We start from the raw sequence: 17,719 nt of genomic DNA, 5'->3' as shown, positions 1-17,719 counted from the left end.
GTTAACTTAGTTCTTAGTGCCCAGCACTGAGCTCTCTGAAACTGTTAACTTAGTTCTTAGTGCCCAGTGAGCTCTCTGAAACTGTTAACTTAGTTCTTAGTGCCCAGCACTGAGCTCTCTGAAACTGTTAACTTAGTTCTTAGTGCCCAGCACTGAGCTCTCTGAAACTGTTAACTTAGTTCTTAGTGCCCAGCACTGACCCTTCACTTCTGGCAACAGGTATTGTTCTTTATCAAGTGAGCCATACATGACCTACTGTACAATGCCTAGTGAAAGTCCATACACCACTTGCATAGTGTCATGATGTGGCCCTTTCTGGGTATAGGTTGTGGCATCCCCCTCTCTCTTTCTCACTCTCCTACACCCAGGTTCTGTTATTGCAGGCCACAAATTCCTGGAGGAGTTTCCCTCCTCCTGGTCATGCAGAAAGAGAGACGCAGAGAGAACAAAGGATTTCACATGGCCAACTCCTAAATCCACAAAATGGGATTTTGACACAAAATGTCCACTTGTGGGAATGGTCTGTGGACACTTAATATGATATGAGGGGAGAGGTATGACAAGTGTGTTTTCTTTGGTGACCTCAGAGAGGACAGGAAACACACATAACTATATCTCTGAATGTGTATGAATGCAGAAACAATTTGTGAAATGTAATGTAATTAGTTTAATCATGTAATAATGACAAAAAATGTATTTGATTGAATAAGTCTTCACTTTTAATGATGCCAAAGACACAACAGTTATGACATTTTTCTGAATTTAAAGTAAATCAAAAAAGACCATTTATATTATTTCGTACAGATCTACACAACCTGCTCCACATTTTCAAAGTGAAATAAAAAGTATAGAATTATTTTTAAGTTAATAAAAATGATGTATTGATTGTATATGTCTTGATAGCCCTGAGTTAATACTTGGTGGAAGCATCTTTGGCAGCAATTACATCGTTAAATCATTTGGAGTAAGATTCTACCGACTCTGCACAACTCTTAGGGCAACATTATATCTGTTTGTTTTTGTCAAAATTGCTCTACCTCTATACAGTGGGGCAAAAAAAGTATTTAGTCAGCCACCAATTGTGCAAGCTCTCCCACTTAATTTTTATCATAGGTACACTTCAACTAAAGACCAAAGAGCTGTCAAAGGACATAAGATTCACATTGAAATAACCCAGACAAATCGCAGTTATCTTTGTATAAGACCAAACAGGTTAGAGCCTTGTAAATTCACAGACACTCAAAACCATGTCGTGACAGAGAGAGAGAGAGTGAGGTTACACTGGTAACCTGATTCCATCAATTATTATTTTTTTGGGTGCGTTCTTCTGTTTATGTTAAAGAGAAAGAAGGCATCGGCATCAGGGTAAGTTAACTACCATCTTGACCTTGGGAGGAGAAGACAATTCATAGACACAGATCATTTATACTGTACAAAGTTCAAGGACAATGGCCTCATCTCAAATACTTTCCTGCACAGTTGCGAGTGTGCAGCCAATACAATGGGTAAGATTGACCTTTTATAATTGATCTCATGACTTTGTCAGTAGCCTACTTGTAGACACATTGTATTATCTTGAGTTAGCGTACTTGTACTGGGGTAAATCCATTTGAATTCAATCACTTTTTGACAGCATCCCTTTTGATTTAAACATGACTTTCCATATATATTTGCTCATGGAAGAAGTGGTCAGGAAGTGACTTTTTGGACCTGAATGCCAAAACATTCAGGAGATAAAGTATTTATATACACTAGCATTGCTTTCAATTGGGTTACACAAAAACAGTCCTTGGAAGCCAAAAGTTAAATACAATTCCATTTCAACTTACTGTGCTGGTAGGCAGGAAGGTAGGTCATTATGATGGGTGGAATTTGAGATAAAATATCTAAAGGATGGTATTATTAAACAGATTTTCAAACGTGGGTCTGTTGTAGATGTACTTGTTCTCTGCTTACTTCATGTCAAAATAAAGGTTATTCATTTTTTGTACAGATGTGGTGCACGTGCAGGGCTTTAATTTTGACCTGAGGTAAACCTACTTTACATCATCTGAGGTTTTTGTGTTGTGATGGCAGTCAGTTCATTTCAACATGCTCTTGAATACAGGGTGGGTGTCATTTCAATCATAGAAATAACATTAATAGAATGAACCTATACCTTCAGACCACTGCAATTTAGCTGGTATGCCATTGAACTTAAATTGATTTGAAATTGTAACTTCTAATTACTATGACAAAGATGGCTGCCGGTCCACACACTGTCGAATGTCAACTTAAATGGTAATGTCTAATCTATTATCTATATTTCTATTATTTCAATAGGTTTCTTATGGAGGATTGTCAGTATAATTTAAAACAACAGATATTCCCATTCAATTCAACATTCTCTGATGTGTGGACCTCCAACAATCTTTGAAATTTGAAACTTACATTTTATTCCCATTTTAGTACATTTATTAGCCAAAACATAACACCCACCCTGTATTCAAGCATGTCGCGTCTCAACTGATGGCGGACACAACCCAAAAACTGTTTAAATGGTTTGGCAACCCTGTTTGTAAGCTTTTAAAAAATCAAATCAGATGTTAATGTGAGTGCAGCGAAATGCTTGTGCTTCTAGTTCCGACAGCGCAGTAATATCTAACAAGTAATTTATCAATTTCACAACAAAAACTTGTACACACAAGTGTAAAGGAATGAATAATAATATGTACATATAAATATATGGATGAGCGATGGCCGTGCGGCATAGGCAAGATGCAGTAGATGGTATAGAATACAGTATATACATATGAGATGAGTAATGTAGGGTATGTAAACATTATATAAAGTGGCATTGTTTAAAGTGACTAGTGATACATTTATTACATCCAATTTTTTATTATTAAAGTGGCTAGAGATTGAGTCAGTATGTTGGCAGCAGTCACTCAATGTTAGTGATGGCTGTTTAACAGCCTGATGGCTTGAGATAGAAGTCCCAGCTTTGATGCACCTGTACAGACCTTGCCTTCTGGATGATAGCGGGGTGAACAGGCAGTGGCTCAGGTGGTTGTTGTCCTTGATGATCTGTATGGCCTTCCTGTGACATCGGGTGAGACATACAATGAGACATACACCTTCTCCACTACTGTCCCGTCAATGTGGCTAAGGGGGTGTTCCCTCTGCTGTTCCCTGAAGTCCACGATCATCTACTTTGTTTTGACATTGAGTGTGAGGTTATTTTCCTGACACCACACTCCGAGGGCCCTCACCTCCTCCCTGTAGGCCGTCTTGTCGTTGTTGGTAATCAAGCCTACCACTGTACAGTAGTGTCGTCTGCAAACTTGATGATTGAGTTGGAGGCGTGCATGGCCACGCAGTCATGGGTGTACAGGGAGTACAGGAGAGAGCTGAGAACGCACCTTTATAGGGCCCCAGTGCTGAGGACCAGCGGGGTGAAGATGTTGTTTCCTACCCTCACCACCTGGGAGCGGCTTGTCAGAAAGTCCAGGACCCAGTTGTACAGGGCGGGTCGAGATCCAGGGTCTCAAGCTTAATGACGAGTTTGGTGGGTACTATGGTGTTAAATGCTGAGCTGTAATCGATGAACAGCAATCTTACATAGGTATTCCACTTGTCCAGATGGGTTAGGGCAGTGTGATTGCAAATGCGTTGTCTGTGGACCTATTGGAGTGGGTCTAGGGTGTCAGGTAGGGTGGAGGTGATATGATCCTTGGACTAGTCTCTCAAAGCACTTCATGATGGCGGAAGTGAGTGCTACAGGGCGATAGTCGTTTAGCTCAGTTACCTTCGCTTTCTTGGGACAGGAACAATGGTGGCCCTCTTGAAGCATGTGGGAACAGCAGACTAGGATAGGGATTGATTGAATATGTCCATAAACACACCAGCCAGCTGGTCTGTGCATGCTCTGAGGACGCGGCTGGGGATGCCGTCTGGGCCGGCAGCCTTGCGAGGGTTAACACGTTTAAATGTTTTACTCATGTTGGCCACGGTGAAGGAGAGCCCGCAGGTTTTGGTAGCGGGCCGTGTCAGTGGCACTGTATTTTCCTCAAAGCGGGCAAAGAAGTTGTTTAATTTGTCTCAGAGCAAGACGTCGGTGTCCGCGATGGGGCTGGTTTGCTTTTTGTAATCCGTGCCATTTAATTGCGACTCTACTTTTTCTCTATACTCACGCTTAGCTTGTTTGATTGCCTTGCGGAGGGAATAGCTACACTGTTTGTATTCGGTCATGTTTCCGGTCGCCTTGCCATGATTAAAAGCAGTGGTTCAGTTTTGCGCAAATGCTGCCATCAATCCACGGTTTCTGGTTGGGGAAGATTTTAATAGTCACCGCGGGTACAACATCACTGATGCACTTGCTAATAAACTCGCTCACTGAATCAGCGTATACATCAATGTTGTTGTCTGAGGCTATCCGGAACATATCCCAGTCCATGTGATCGAAGCAATCTAGAAGCATGGAATCTGATTGGTCGGACCAGCGTTGAACAGACCTGAGCACGGGCGTTTCCTGTTTTAGTTTCTGTCTATAGGCTGGGAGCAAGTTATCTTTATCTTTTCCAGTGATTTGACATTGTATGTCTCATGGTATGGCTGGCTATGGTTATGCAAAAAAAATGGTGTAATTGTGCACCTTTATCTGTCAGCCCGTGGACGGTGTGAGGCCGGGGCGGCAGGGTAGCCTAGTGGTTAGAGTGGTGGACTAACAACCGGAAGGTTGCAAGTTCAAAACTCCGAGCTGGCAAGTCTGTCGTTCTGCCCCTGAACAGGCAGTTAACCCACTGTTCCTAGGCCGTCATTGAAAATAAGAATTTGTTGTTAACTGTCTTGCCGAGTTAAATAAAATAAAATAAATAAATACAAATGTTTCTCTCCTGTTTCTTACCACAGTTCATCGGGGTGGTCGACCCTCAAGATACCGACCACGTCACGGTGGACAAGGCAACCGCGGAAACACTGCGAAGCAGTCTGACCACGGTGTTCTTCCCCATCGTCTACATAGTGGGGTTTGCTGTGGGGCTGTAACCACCAACGCCATGGCCATCTGGGTCTTCCTGTTCAGGACCAAGAAGAAGCACCCTGCCGCCATCTACATGGCCAACCTGGCTCTGTCTGACCTGCTCTTTGTCATCTGGACGCCTCTGAAGATCGCCTACCACTTCAACGGTAACGACTGGATCTATGGAGAGAGGCTGTGTAAAGTCCTGGTGGGCTTCTTCTATGGGAACATGTACTGCTCCATCCTCTTCATCCCCTGTCTGACTATTCAGCGCTACTGGGTGGTGGCCCATCCTCTGTCCCACCAGAAGAAGAACAACAAAATTGCCATCGCTGTCTCCGTCTCTATTTGGGCCTTCATCTGGCTCACCACCACACCTCTGTACCCCTACAACCACACGGCCAACTCAAGGACCTCAACATCACCCCGGGAAGAACCGTCAGAAAGCCATGGTGCTGATTGTGACGGTGCTGGTCACTTCCTGGTGTGTTTTGTCCCCAATAACATCATGCTAGTCATCCACTAGACCCTCCTCAAGGACGGGGTGATCAACAACAGCTATGGCTTCTACATCACCACCCTGTGTCTGGCCAGCCTCAACTGCTGTCTGGATCCCTTCATCTACTACTTTGTGTCTGAGGACTTCAGGGACCATGTGAAGAACACACTGCTGTGTAGAAGCAGCAGGACGGTGGAGAGGATGAGGGTCTCCTTCAGCTCCATGAAGTACTCCAAGAAGAGCAAGGCCTATGTGTCTGAGTCAGAGAACACACAGAGCAGTACCTGCTAATAGTGCATGGGAACCATTCGGACGACTAGGCAAAGACACTGGGAGAGGCTCATTGAAAATACAATTTCTCTGTATGTTTGTGGACTGATGCACTGAATGTACCTTATGAAATAAAGATACTAGAGTGATCTGTCCTGTAACAGTTGGGATATAGACAGCAATGACAAGAAATGGAACACGGTTGTGTGTGAGTGTTGTGTCCTCTATGAGACAGAGACACACAACCTGACCTCTCACAGGACCAGGACACAAGGATATCGAATTCTGAAGAAAATATGTAGTCACATTACACTAAACAACCCACACAAGAGGAACTATATTTCTCATCTGTGTAACAAAGTGTCAAGGGGAGCTTTAGTATGTTTTAAGTTAGGCCTGGACACTGCTGAGCTCCAGACCAGTGAAAATGGAGGACTATATCCTGGACTTCTTTTGTGATTTTCATAGACATATCTCTCACGGATGAAATTAATACATTTGGCTTTCATCACAGTTCTTGACAGGCTGTTAAAGGGCTAATGCGTAAAGATCTAGTTAGATATTCTACATTTAAAGAGGTGCATTTTGGACAAGATGTTGCCAAGCACATGGTCAACATGTTTTATGAAATCCCAAAATATAGTACATTACCTTTATTTAACTAGGCAAGTCAGTTAAGAACAAATTCTTATTTTCAATGACAGCCTAAGAACAGTGATTTAACTGCCTTGCTCAGGGTCAGAACAACAGATGTTTACCTTGTCAGCTCAGGGATTTGACCTTGCAACCTTTTGGTTACTAGTCGAACTCTCTAACCACTAGGCTACCTGCCGCCCCAATGAGGATGAGTGACATATTTGAGAAGGGCGGTGTCGGGGTAAACTGGCTTTAAGTCTATGGTCTACATATCTTCACTGGTATATGCCTTTATATAATTACCTGTGTGAGATTATATAGGGCAGTAGGCTGTACACATTAACATGGCTCCTTTTTTACTATAGTGTCCTTATGTTTTAAGCTCACGTGAATTTTTGAAGCCATGAAAAGTTTTTTGTTTTAAGTTTGTTAGTTTCAGTAGTTTTGGAATTGTTAGTTAGATTACTTGGTTGGTTATTACTGCATTGTCGGAACTAGAAGCACAAGCATTTCGCTACACTCGCATTAACATCTGCTAACCATGTGTATGTGACAAATACATTTTGATTTGATTGGATTTTGATTTGATTAAATGTATGCAATATGATAAACTAATGGTGTTTGATTCTATAGTTGTTATTGTTCTCTAATGTGTAACTTTGTTTCTGTTGCGTAATCCTTATCAATATTCCAATGCCCTGGTGCTCATAGCAATGGATGGACTGAGTCATCTCACATGCCTGGTGGGAGATGATATTACAAGAGTCATTGTCCGGGATTATGAAGAGCCATGGTCTGTGATTATGGTAAGGAATTCATGTAATATTTCACAATACCTTTCAGTGTGATAATCTGAAGACTGATGTTTTCTGTTTCAGAACAGTTGACTGGATTTTTCAGTTTCTCATCTCTTAAAAGACTCTCCCTCTCTGTTTCAGTTAGCTAAGGTAGGCTAGGCTGAGAAATGTTTTAGAGCAATATTGAACTGCTGTGTTTCTGTTTCCATGGTGTCAGTGATTCCCACAGATAACTGGTCTCTGTGTAGGAACACCTGGAGGGCAGGCAGGAACAACCTCTGATTACTATGCTGTGATTTACACCTCTCTTCCCCTTAATAGGTACAGTACCAGTCAACAGTTTGGACACACCTACTCATTCAGGGTTTTTCTTTATTTTTTACTATTTTCTACATTGTAGAATAATAGTGAAGACATCAAAACTAGAAAATAACACATAGAATCATGTAGTATCCAAAAAAGTATATTTTAGATTATTTAAAGTAGCCACCCTCTGCCTTGATGACAGCTTTGCACACTCTTGGCATTCTCTCAACCATCTTCACCTGGAATGCTTTTCCAACTGTCTTGAAGGAGTTCCCACATATGCTGATCACTTGTTGGCTGCTTTTCCTTCACTGTGGTCCAACTCATCCCAAACCATCTCATTTGGGTTGAGGTTGGGTGATTGTGGACACCAGGTCATCTGATGCAGCACTCCATCACTCTCCTTCTTGGTCAAATAGCCCTTACGCAGCCTGGTCATTGTCCTGTTGAAAAACACATGATAGTCCTATTAAGCGCAAATCAGATGGGATGGCGTATCGCTGCAGAATGCTTTGGTAACCATGCTGGTTAAGTGTGCATTGAATTCTAAATAAATGATTGACAGTGTCATCAGCAAAGCACCCCCACACCATAACACCATTCCCACACTTCACGGTGGGAATCACACATGTGGAGATCATCCATTCAACTACTCTGCGTCTCACAAAGACAAAAGCGGTTGGAACCATAAATCTCAAATTTGGACAGATTTCCACCTGTTTAATGACCATTGCTCGTGTTTTTTGGCCCAAGCAAGTCTCTTGTTCTTATTGGTGTCCTTTAGTAGTGGTTTCTGTTTGTTACTTGAACTCTGTGAAGCATTTATTTGGACTGCAATTTCTGAGGCTGGTAACTATGATGAACTTATTCTCTTTAGCAGAGGTAACTCTGGGTCTTCATTTCCTGGGGTGGTCCTCATGAGAGCCAGATTCATCATAGCGCTTGATGGTTTTTGCGACTGCATTTGAAAAAACGTTCAAAAAAGTAATGTCTTAACCTCTCTGAGATATAGCACCTGGCCAAAAGCCAGGGAAAATGCAGAGTGCCAAATTCAAATAAATTACTATAAAAATCAAACTTTTGTTAAATCACACATGCAAGATAGCAAATTAAAGCTACATTTGTTGTGAATCCAGCCAAAATGTCAGATTTCAAAAAGGCTTTTCGGCGAAAGCAAACAATGCTATTATCTGAGGATAACACCATAGTAAACAAAGAGAGAAAAGCATATTTCAACCCTGCAGGCGCGACACAAAACGCAGAAATAAAAATATAATTCATGACTTACCTTTGATGAGCTTCTTTTGTTGGCACTCCAATATGTCCCATAGACATCACAAATGGTCATTTTGTTCGATTAATTCCGTCGATATATATCCAAAATGTCCATTTATTTGGTGCGTTTGATCCAGAAAACACCGGTTCCAACTTGCGCAACGTGACTACAAAATATCTCAAAAGTTCCCTGTAAACTTTGCCAAAACATTTAAAACTACTTTTGTAATACAACTTTAGGTATTTTGTAACGTAAATAATCAATCAAATTGAAGACGGGATGATCTGTGTTCAATACAGGAGGAAAACAAACTGTAGCATGCCTTCTGGTCACACACCTCTATCTAACAGTACACTTCAAGTTACCCTCGTTCAAGATGGCAGTACTTCTTCATTACACAATGGAAAAACCTCAACCAATTTCTAAAGACTGGTGACATCCAGTGGAAGCGGTAGGAACTGCAATGAAAACCCATTGAAAAGAGAGTGACCTCAACAACAAAAAATCGGAATGGTTTGTCCTCTGGGTTTCGCCTGTTAAATAAGTTCTGTTATACTCACAGCCATGATTCAAACAGTTTTAGAAACTACAGAGTGTTTTCCATCCATATCTACTAATAATACGCATATCTTATCTTCTGGGGATGAGTAGCAGCCAGTTGAATTTGGGCATGCATTTCATCCGGACGTGAAAATACTGCCCCATGTCACCAAGAGGTTAAGGTAATGATTGACTGTCATTTCTCTTTGCTTATTTGAGCTGTTCTTGCCATAATACAAACTTGGTCTTTTACCAAATAGGGCTGTCTTCTGTATACCACCCCTACCTTGTCACATTACAACTGATTGGCTCAAACACATTAAGAAGGAAAGAAATTCCACAAATGAACTTTTAACAAGGAACACCTGTTAATTGAAATGCATTCCAGGTGACTACCTCATGAAGCTGGTTGAGAGAATGCCAAGAGTGTGCAAAGCTGTCATCAAGGCAAAGGGTGGCTACTTTGAAGAATATAACATAATTTTGATTTGTTTAACACTTTTTGGTTACTACATGATTCCAAGTGTGTTATTTCATAGTTTTGATGTCTTCACTATTATTCTACAATGTAGAAAATAGTAAAAATATAGAAAATCCCTGGAATGAGTAGGTGTGTCCAAACATTTGACTGGTACTGTATATATTGATTCTTGAAGAATATAACCTCATGAGCTTATTAGTTCAACTGTCAAACTCCACGGGAACCCAAAATATAAGCTTGTTTTTCTCCAGTGTTTGTAATTATTCTAAATGTAAACAAACACTGTATAGCTTCATTACATGGTTAAAACAATAATGTTGATATCATGGATGGTGAGTCCTTGCATCCATAGCTCTGTCTAACTTCTTCGGGATCGGTGTCCCTTCTACAGGATGGTTGAGCTAACATAGGCTAATGCAATTAGCGTGTGGTTGTAAGTAACAAGAACATTTTCTAGGACATAGACATATCTGATATTGGCAGAAAGCTTAAATTCTTGTTAATCTAACTGCACTGTCCAATTTACAGTAGCTATTACAGTGAAATAATACCATGCTATTGTTTGAGGAGAGTGCACATTTCTGAAGATAAAAAGTTATTAATAAACAAATTATGCATATTTCGGCAGTCTTGATATAACATTTTGAACAGAAATGCAATGGTTCATTCGATCAGTCTAAAACTTTGCACCTACACTGCTGTCATCTAGTAGCCAAAATGTATATTGCACCTGGGCTGGAATAACACATTATGGCCTTTCTCTTGCATTTCAAAGATGATGGTAAAAAAAAATACAAAAGAATGGTTGTTTTTTTCTTTGTATTATCTTTCACCAGATCTATTTTGTGTTATTCTCCTACATTCCTTTCACATTTCCACAAACTTCAAAGTGTTTCCTTTCAAATGGTACCAGGAATGTCCTTGCTTCAGGGCCTGAGCTACAGGCAGTTAGATTTGGGTATGTCATTTCAGGCAAAAATTGATAAAAAAGGGGCTGATCCTTAAGAGTTAATCTGAGAGTGGTTACATTTTCCAGGCCCATCCCTCAGCTTTTTACCTAAACAGAGCCAGGACAACCGTTTTGTTATTGTTTCATCTGTGGATTTACCCTTTAAACAGCTGCATATTATCAAGATATCAAAGTGTTACCAACAAAAAGGTAAACGATCGGCCTATAGCAAATGCAGCATATGGCATTCATTTTTCACATGTAAATAGCACTTTTTAGTACTCAAAGCATGCCAATCCATGAGAGCAGCATTTATTTTTCAACTCGAATCAATGAGCCCAATCAGTCCATGACATCAAAATCATAAACAACAGAGTAGGGCTGGCTAATAAGTCCTTAGTTTTGGTGTCATGCTCAGATAGAAAAATTTGGGTAATCTATACTTCCATATTTCCAAGACCTATTCTTGAAGATCAAGGGGTATAAACATTTATTGGAATGACTCAAATTCGGATAGACTTTTAATGTAAAGATATAATTCAATCGTATTATTATATGTAATAGAAAGCAATGGGTTAGAAGAAGCCTACATAACCAACCCATAAAGTAAAATGTTATGACCAGCTATGTAAACTTTAACATTGATTTATCCTGCAATAGATGTTGTTCAATTGGTAACATACATTTTTGTCTTCTTCTAATGCCTCTTAAGGGAAAGTAATCTAAAAGTAACAGAATGTAATCAGATTACGTTACTGAGTTTGGGTAATCCCAAAGTTACTTTATTGATTACAATGTTGGACAGGTAACTAGTAACTGTAATGGATTACATTTAGAAAGTAACCTACCCAACCCTGGTCTGCAAAATGTATAGTTTTGAGATAATTCGTATTTTTCAAGTCCCAGATCTCAGAACTATTTTGTGATGTCTTCCTCTTTCTTGACTCAATAAGTAAGATAAGAACTTTCTGATTATTGTTATTTTTTAATTGGAAACTTTTTCACAAATCTGACATGCTGTATCTCACATATAAAGAACCACCTAAAGAGCAACTCTATGTAAATAACTCATTTTTTACCAAAATGTCAGATAGAACCTTATAGTGCCTAGGTCACAGTATGCTGAAGCCCTTCCCGTCAAGAGGCAGACGTCAGTAGATTTTCATCACCTGAGAGGGAGGGTTGTTTACAGGAACTAGTATTCTCCTAATGGCTGATTCATTTGCATTTAATATAAAATCATAATAAAACATATGCCATTAGGCAGACGCATTTATCCAAAGCAACTCGTGCGTGAATACATTTGAACATAGAGTACAAGAAGAGCAGGCTTCTTACAGATGATTTGCAGAGGGAAGGGTGGAGAGAGATAGTAAAGTGGTGGAGAGAGAGAGTAAAGTGGTGGAGAGAGAGAGTAAAGTGGTGGAGAGAGAGAGAGTAAAGTGGTGGAGGGAGAGAGTAAAGTGGTGGAGAGAGAGTAAAGTGGTGGAGAGAGAAAGTAAAGTGGTGGAGAGAGAGAGTAAGGAGAGAGAGAGTAAAGTGGTGGAGAGAGAGAGTAAAGTGGTGGAGAGAGATAGTAAAGTGGTGGAGAGAGAGAGTAAAGTGGTGGAGAGAGAGAGTAAAGTGGTGGAGAGAGATTGTAAAGTGGTGGAGAGAGATAGTAAAGTGGTGGAGAGAGATAGTAAAGTGGTGGAGAGAGAGAGTAAAGTGGTGGAGAGAGAGAGTAAAGTGGTGGAGAGAGATAGTAAAGTGGTGGAGAGAGATAGTAAAGTGGTGGAGAGAGAGAGTCAAGTGGTGGAGAGAGATAGTAAAGTGGTGGAGAGAGATAGTAAAGTGGTGGAGAGAGAGAGAGTGAAGTGGTGGAGAGAGAGAGTAAAGTGGTGGAGAGAGAGAGTAAAGTGGTGGAGAGAGAGAGTAAAGTGGTGGAGAGAGAGAGTAAAGTGGTGGAGAGAGAAAGTAAAGTGGTGGAGAGAGAGAGTAAAGTGGTGGAGAGAGGGAGTAAAGTGGTGGAGAGAGAGAGTAAAGTGGTGGAGAGAGAGAGTAAAGTGGTGGAGAGAGAGAGTAAAGTGGTGGAGAGAGAGAGTAAAGTGGTGGAGAGAGAGAGAGTAAAGTGGTGGAGAGAGATAGTAAAGTGGTGGAGAGAGATAGTAAAGTGGTGGAGAGAGAGAGTAAAGTGGTGGAGAGAGATAGTAAAGTGGTGGAGAGAGAGAGTAAAGTGGTGGAGAGAGAGAGTTAAGTGGTGACATGTTTTTGGGTCAATCAGATCACAGATCACGTCACGACATGTGTTTACAGTAGTTCTCAAGCTGATAGTAGGGCAGGAAGGTCCTGAATCGAATTATCTTCAACCGAATCCCGAGGTGCCCAGGGAGATACAGCCACTTCGTTCTATCCGTAGTTCCCATGACTCACCGAATTTGGTTCATTTAACGCACTCACACACAGTCTCTGTTTCAGCCAGTGTCTCACAGCCTGTATTTCTAAAATAGACTCAAGCGTTGCAACACAAGGTGACTGACTATCTTCATGCGTCGACACACCAAACCAGTTCTGCAAGTACTGTCACTTTGTGAATAACAACAAACAAAGGCACAGTGTATTGTGACATACTGTACCAAGGATATCAACCACAATCACAGTAACGGCTATTTTCCTATAATAACAGAGAGAGATTTTACATGAATGCCATAGGCCTACTAATATTTGCTTAGTGTGTAATGGGTACTATTGTAATAGATCTACTGCTGTACATTTTTTGGGATTACTGTCATTTGTAGTATATCTTGTAAATTCATCCGGTGTATATACGTATAGATTGAATTTGGATTACTGTTACAGTTCTATTTGGGTTGTTAATTGGATTAGTCCTGACACATTTTTTTTTTGTGTACTTGTCTGACATTTTACTGACATTTAGGAGCTAGTAACATAAGCATTTCACTGCACCTGCTATAACATCTGCTAAACTGTGTATGCAACCAATAAACTTTGATTTGATTTGAATATTGTACTTCATGACAAACTGGCAGCTGTTCAAATAAGGAAGTCACTGTGACTGTGGTCTGCTTCGGGTAATGGGAGTTATTATTGTTTGACCTTTTCCTATACATGGCAGTCCAGGTGTGAGTGTAAGTGTGTGTGTATTTCTCTTCCCATTTCTCAACAAACCTATGGTGTCTAAAATTGTACAGGGGGACAAATGTTGGACAGTTTGTGCAAGTGCATGTATTTGTGACAAGAGATACTTCATGTGAACAAATTAACATTATGAATGGATGGTATTGTGCTGAAATATAAGGAATTCATCTCACAGTGGATGATGACTTGTTTAAATGACAGTCAATATTCATATTTGTTTCATATTGTTTCAAAATTTCCGACAGTAATTTGACAATCTGCTTAAAACACAGCTCACATTCGATACTGCCCACTGGGAACACACTGGCTGAATCAACCTTGTTTCTAGAACCAACGTGGAATAGACGTTGAATTGACTTTGGGTGTTGGGTACGCTCTAACCCTCCATGAGCCCTCTGCTCCAATCATCATCAGTAGGACATATGCGCTACAGTTTCCAATATTACGCATCTATCAGATAACAAGCATACTTTCTAGGAACAGCAAGTATTCTTAGTGATCTGCCAAAGGCATGCTTGAAAAGAGAAATAGTTGTGTTTGGTTTTTGTTTGGATCACAGCTGAAGATCATGGATCAGAAAGAAGGTGGGAGGGGCTGTGTACACGTCTCAGCCAATAAAAGCATTGACTGTCTGAATGAGAGGATGATACATTAGTATTGGCCCCAAGCATCACTCTGGAGGCACACGAAAATACCCTCATTCAGCTCACTGCTTCGTGTGTGTGTGTGTGTGTGTGTGTGTGTGTGTGTGTGTGTGTGTGTGTGTGTGTGTGTGTGTGTGTGTGTGTGTGTGTGTGTGTGTGTGTGTGTGTGTGTGTGTGTGTGTGTGTGTGTGTGTGTGTGTGTGTGTGTGTGTGTGTGCTCAACTCCCTTGTATTATCCGTCTTGAATTGCCATGAAGCACCAGGTGGTCAAGCAGTGGCACTGCAGCAAGAGGGGGTCCACGGTGGTCCAGAATCCCACACTGATCAGCTCCCATGCGGACAAGTACTGGGTGACCAGGCTGAAGGGTTGAAGGTACTGGTGGTGCATGGTGTGGAAGGTACAGTACAGCCAGGGGACTCTGTGGTGGAGGAGATGCCAGAGGTAGTACTGGAAGTCAAAGACCACTGTGCACCCCAGGATGCCCAGGAGGAAGCTTGTTAGAGTGGGGGCTTTGCGAGGGAGCGGGATGGGTGGCCTCCACACCCCTGGCGCACAGTGGGAGGGAAGACTTAGACCAGGTGGTTGTGGACTGTGAGGCCGAGCGTGGTCCAGATGTTGTCCCATGTGACAGGTCTGTCTGGGTGGAGCTTGTAGCGGTTGAGGGTGGTCCAGATGTTGTCCCATGTGACAGGTCTGTCTGGGTGGAGCTTGTAGCGGTTGAGGGTGGGCCAGATGTTGTCCCATGTGACAGGTCTGTCTGGGTGGAGCTTGTAGCGGTTGAGGGTGGGCCAGCTGGGGGCCAGGACATCCAACAGGGTGTAGAGGGTCACCAGGAGGAGGTAGGTGGAGACTGAGATGACCACGGGGAACAGAGGGCTCTGAGGCTCAGCCTGATGGTACTTCAGGAGGTAGTTCCACACTGGCTGAAGGACGGACGGCTCTGGCTGAAGGACGACTACAATTGGTGGTTCTCTATAAAATCTAATAATCACAGATGATTCATTTATAACTGGGTTGGTTGCAGCAGAGTCCACAAGAATAGCAAAGATCATTACAGCTCTAACGTATGTTTGTTTTCTGCAAAAAGCAAATCATTTGATGCCGTCGTGCCAACTTGGGTTGGGGGTCGATCTTAGCCTCTTATGTACATCGAAGCGCCCCCCCTGTGAAGACCCCTCTTTCTCTGGCCAGAGGATCGCTGCCAGGACTCAGGACCTGAGTCACAGCAGCTCTTATTTCTGACCCAGATCTTAGAGAGCTGCCTCCCACCGATCAGAAGTAACTTGAATTTGACTTTGTCAAAAGAGCGGTGTGTTTTCATTACTGGCATTGAGGAGCAACAATACACTGTTGTCAAAAAGCAAGACTTTGGTGCAGTGTCTGTTTAATGCAGACACTGTAGTATGAGCACAATACGTTGAAAAGACATCTTGTTTTGGTTGAAAATACATATTTTTTTATTCAAAAGACGACCAAAAGACGTATTTCAACCAATTTTGCTCACTGGGTGATAATCTGTCAAATTGATCACTTTGGTTAAACCTGTTGATAATTTGATTAAAAACAACATTTTTAAAGATGTTTTTTAAATGTATATTTCTCTCTTTCTCTTCTTGACTTGTTGTGAGGGCTAACAGTAATACATAATAGAAAGCTGTCAGAAGTGACATGGAGTTCAAAGGCTCTACTTATTAATGTTAAATTACACTTGGCAAACAAAAATACAATGTTGAATTTGTGTATGGTTCAGCTTGCATCATACTGCTGAGAATAAGGTCTGATTGTTGGAAGTGAAAAGAGGCAAGTGGTCTGTCTACCACAGAGATGGTTTCTATGGTGGAGCTCAAGTAATCCCTTTCTAACTCAAACAAGGCTTTATATAAATGTTATCATATTATCTAAATTAACCTAATAATGGGCAATAAATTCTGCTTCAGTTTCTATGATAATTGCATATAAACACTGTGTTTATGTGCTGTCTGGCACCACTAGATTTTGTGCTGTCTGGCACCACTAGATTTTGTGCTGTCTGGCACCACTAGATTTTGTGCTGTCTGGCACCACTAGATTTTGTGCTGTCTGGCACCACTAGATTTTGTGCTGTCTGGCACCACTAGATTTTGTGCTGTCTGGCACCACTAGATTTTGTGCTGTCTGGCACCACTAGATTTTGTGCTGTCTGGCACCACTAGATTTTGTGCTGTCTGGCACCACTAGAGGGCAGACAAGTACCACTGGAAGAAAGACGGCTCTGCTCTGTACCGTAGATAGTTGTTTCTGAAGAGGTTTTACACATTTCATTTTGTGGACACAACCCTTTTCTGAGGGCTGCAATTGAAAATCTCCCTTTTTTCAAATGTTTTTATGAATACCTGAAACTGGGTGATGTGAAGCTCCATTAATCCCTGTTTTTATATGCATTAGAAGAAGTTGAAGTGTAGAGCGGCACATTGTAGGATTTTAATGTATCTCAATGAGAACGTATGTTACTGTTTATTACTGTTGTCTGGTCCATAGCTGTTCCACATACATTTTAGGGAACAAAAATGTAACAACAAGATAAACTCATGACACAACAACAAAGTAATCTAATTCTCCAATTTACAGATTTTCATTTCAACTTTGAAGGGGACTCAGTGGTCTCTATGCAATGCGAGAGTAATGCAATTATTAATTCATTTCATTAGGACTTCTTATGCTTTTCCCCTCTCACCCCCTCCATGGGGACATAACATGTCTCTTCTGCGTAGTATTTTTTTAATTTAGCTTGGCCAACTCTGAAGGGAGCAGTTTCATCACCCTAACTAACGGAAATACATTTTAGCTGTGGAAGAGGAGGGCGGATAAAGGGTTGAAGACACAGCTGAGATCCACCCTCCCTCAGGTGAGGTCTGTAGGGGCATGAAGGCTAAACAAAGAACAAGCCTGCATTGCTGAAGCACCCGAGGCTTAGTCTCCCTACTGGTGCTATGCAGGGAGGGAGCTGGAAACCTGGTCACAATGCGGACATGGTGGACGGATAAAAGACACCCTTTACAGTTTTTCTCAATTGCTAAAACACTAAAACCTGTTGTCAATACCTTAAACCATTTCACATGGTAAAACACAATTTGCAGATCTCAAACTCTAAACACATTCTCATTCTCAAAACACATTCTGCACTCTAATGCACATGTCATCCAT

At 41.4% G+C, this 17,719-nt stretch overlaps 1 protein-coding gene and 1 pseudogene across 1 annotated transcript; one reads left to right on the top strand and one right to left on the bottom strand.

The window, feature by feature from the left end:
* The first annotated feature begins 27 nt into the window (after positions 1 to 27).
* LOC135571385 (proteinase-activated receptor 2-like) lies at positions 28 to 6,950 on the top strand (annotated as a pseudogene).
* Positions 6,951 to 14,767: 7,817 nt separating this feature from the next.
* LOC115117321 (cholesterol 25-hydroxylase-like protein 2) lies at positions 14,768 to 15,857 on the bottom strand. Its single transcript, XM_065018093.1, is given in 4 exon segments — positions 14,768 to 15,081; positions 15,084 to 15,160; positions 15,281 to 15,480; positions 15,780 to 15,857. Coding segments are annotated over 4 exon segments (669 nt in total).
* Between the last annotated feature and the right edge of the window lie 1,862 nt (positions 15,858 to 17,719).

Source organism: Oncorhynchus nerka, linkage group LG4 (assembly GCF_034236695.1).
Source record: "Oncorhynchus nerka isolate Pitt River linkage group LG4, Oner_Uvic_2.0, whole genome shotgun sequence".
Classification (NCBI taxonomy): domain Eukaryota; kingdom Metazoa; phylum Chordata; class Actinopteri; order Salmoniformes; family Salmonidae; genus Oncorhynchus; species Oncorhynchus nerka.
The sequence above is the reverse complement of the archived record's forward strand: the minus strand, read 5'-3'. Positions and strand labels throughout refer to the sequence as shown.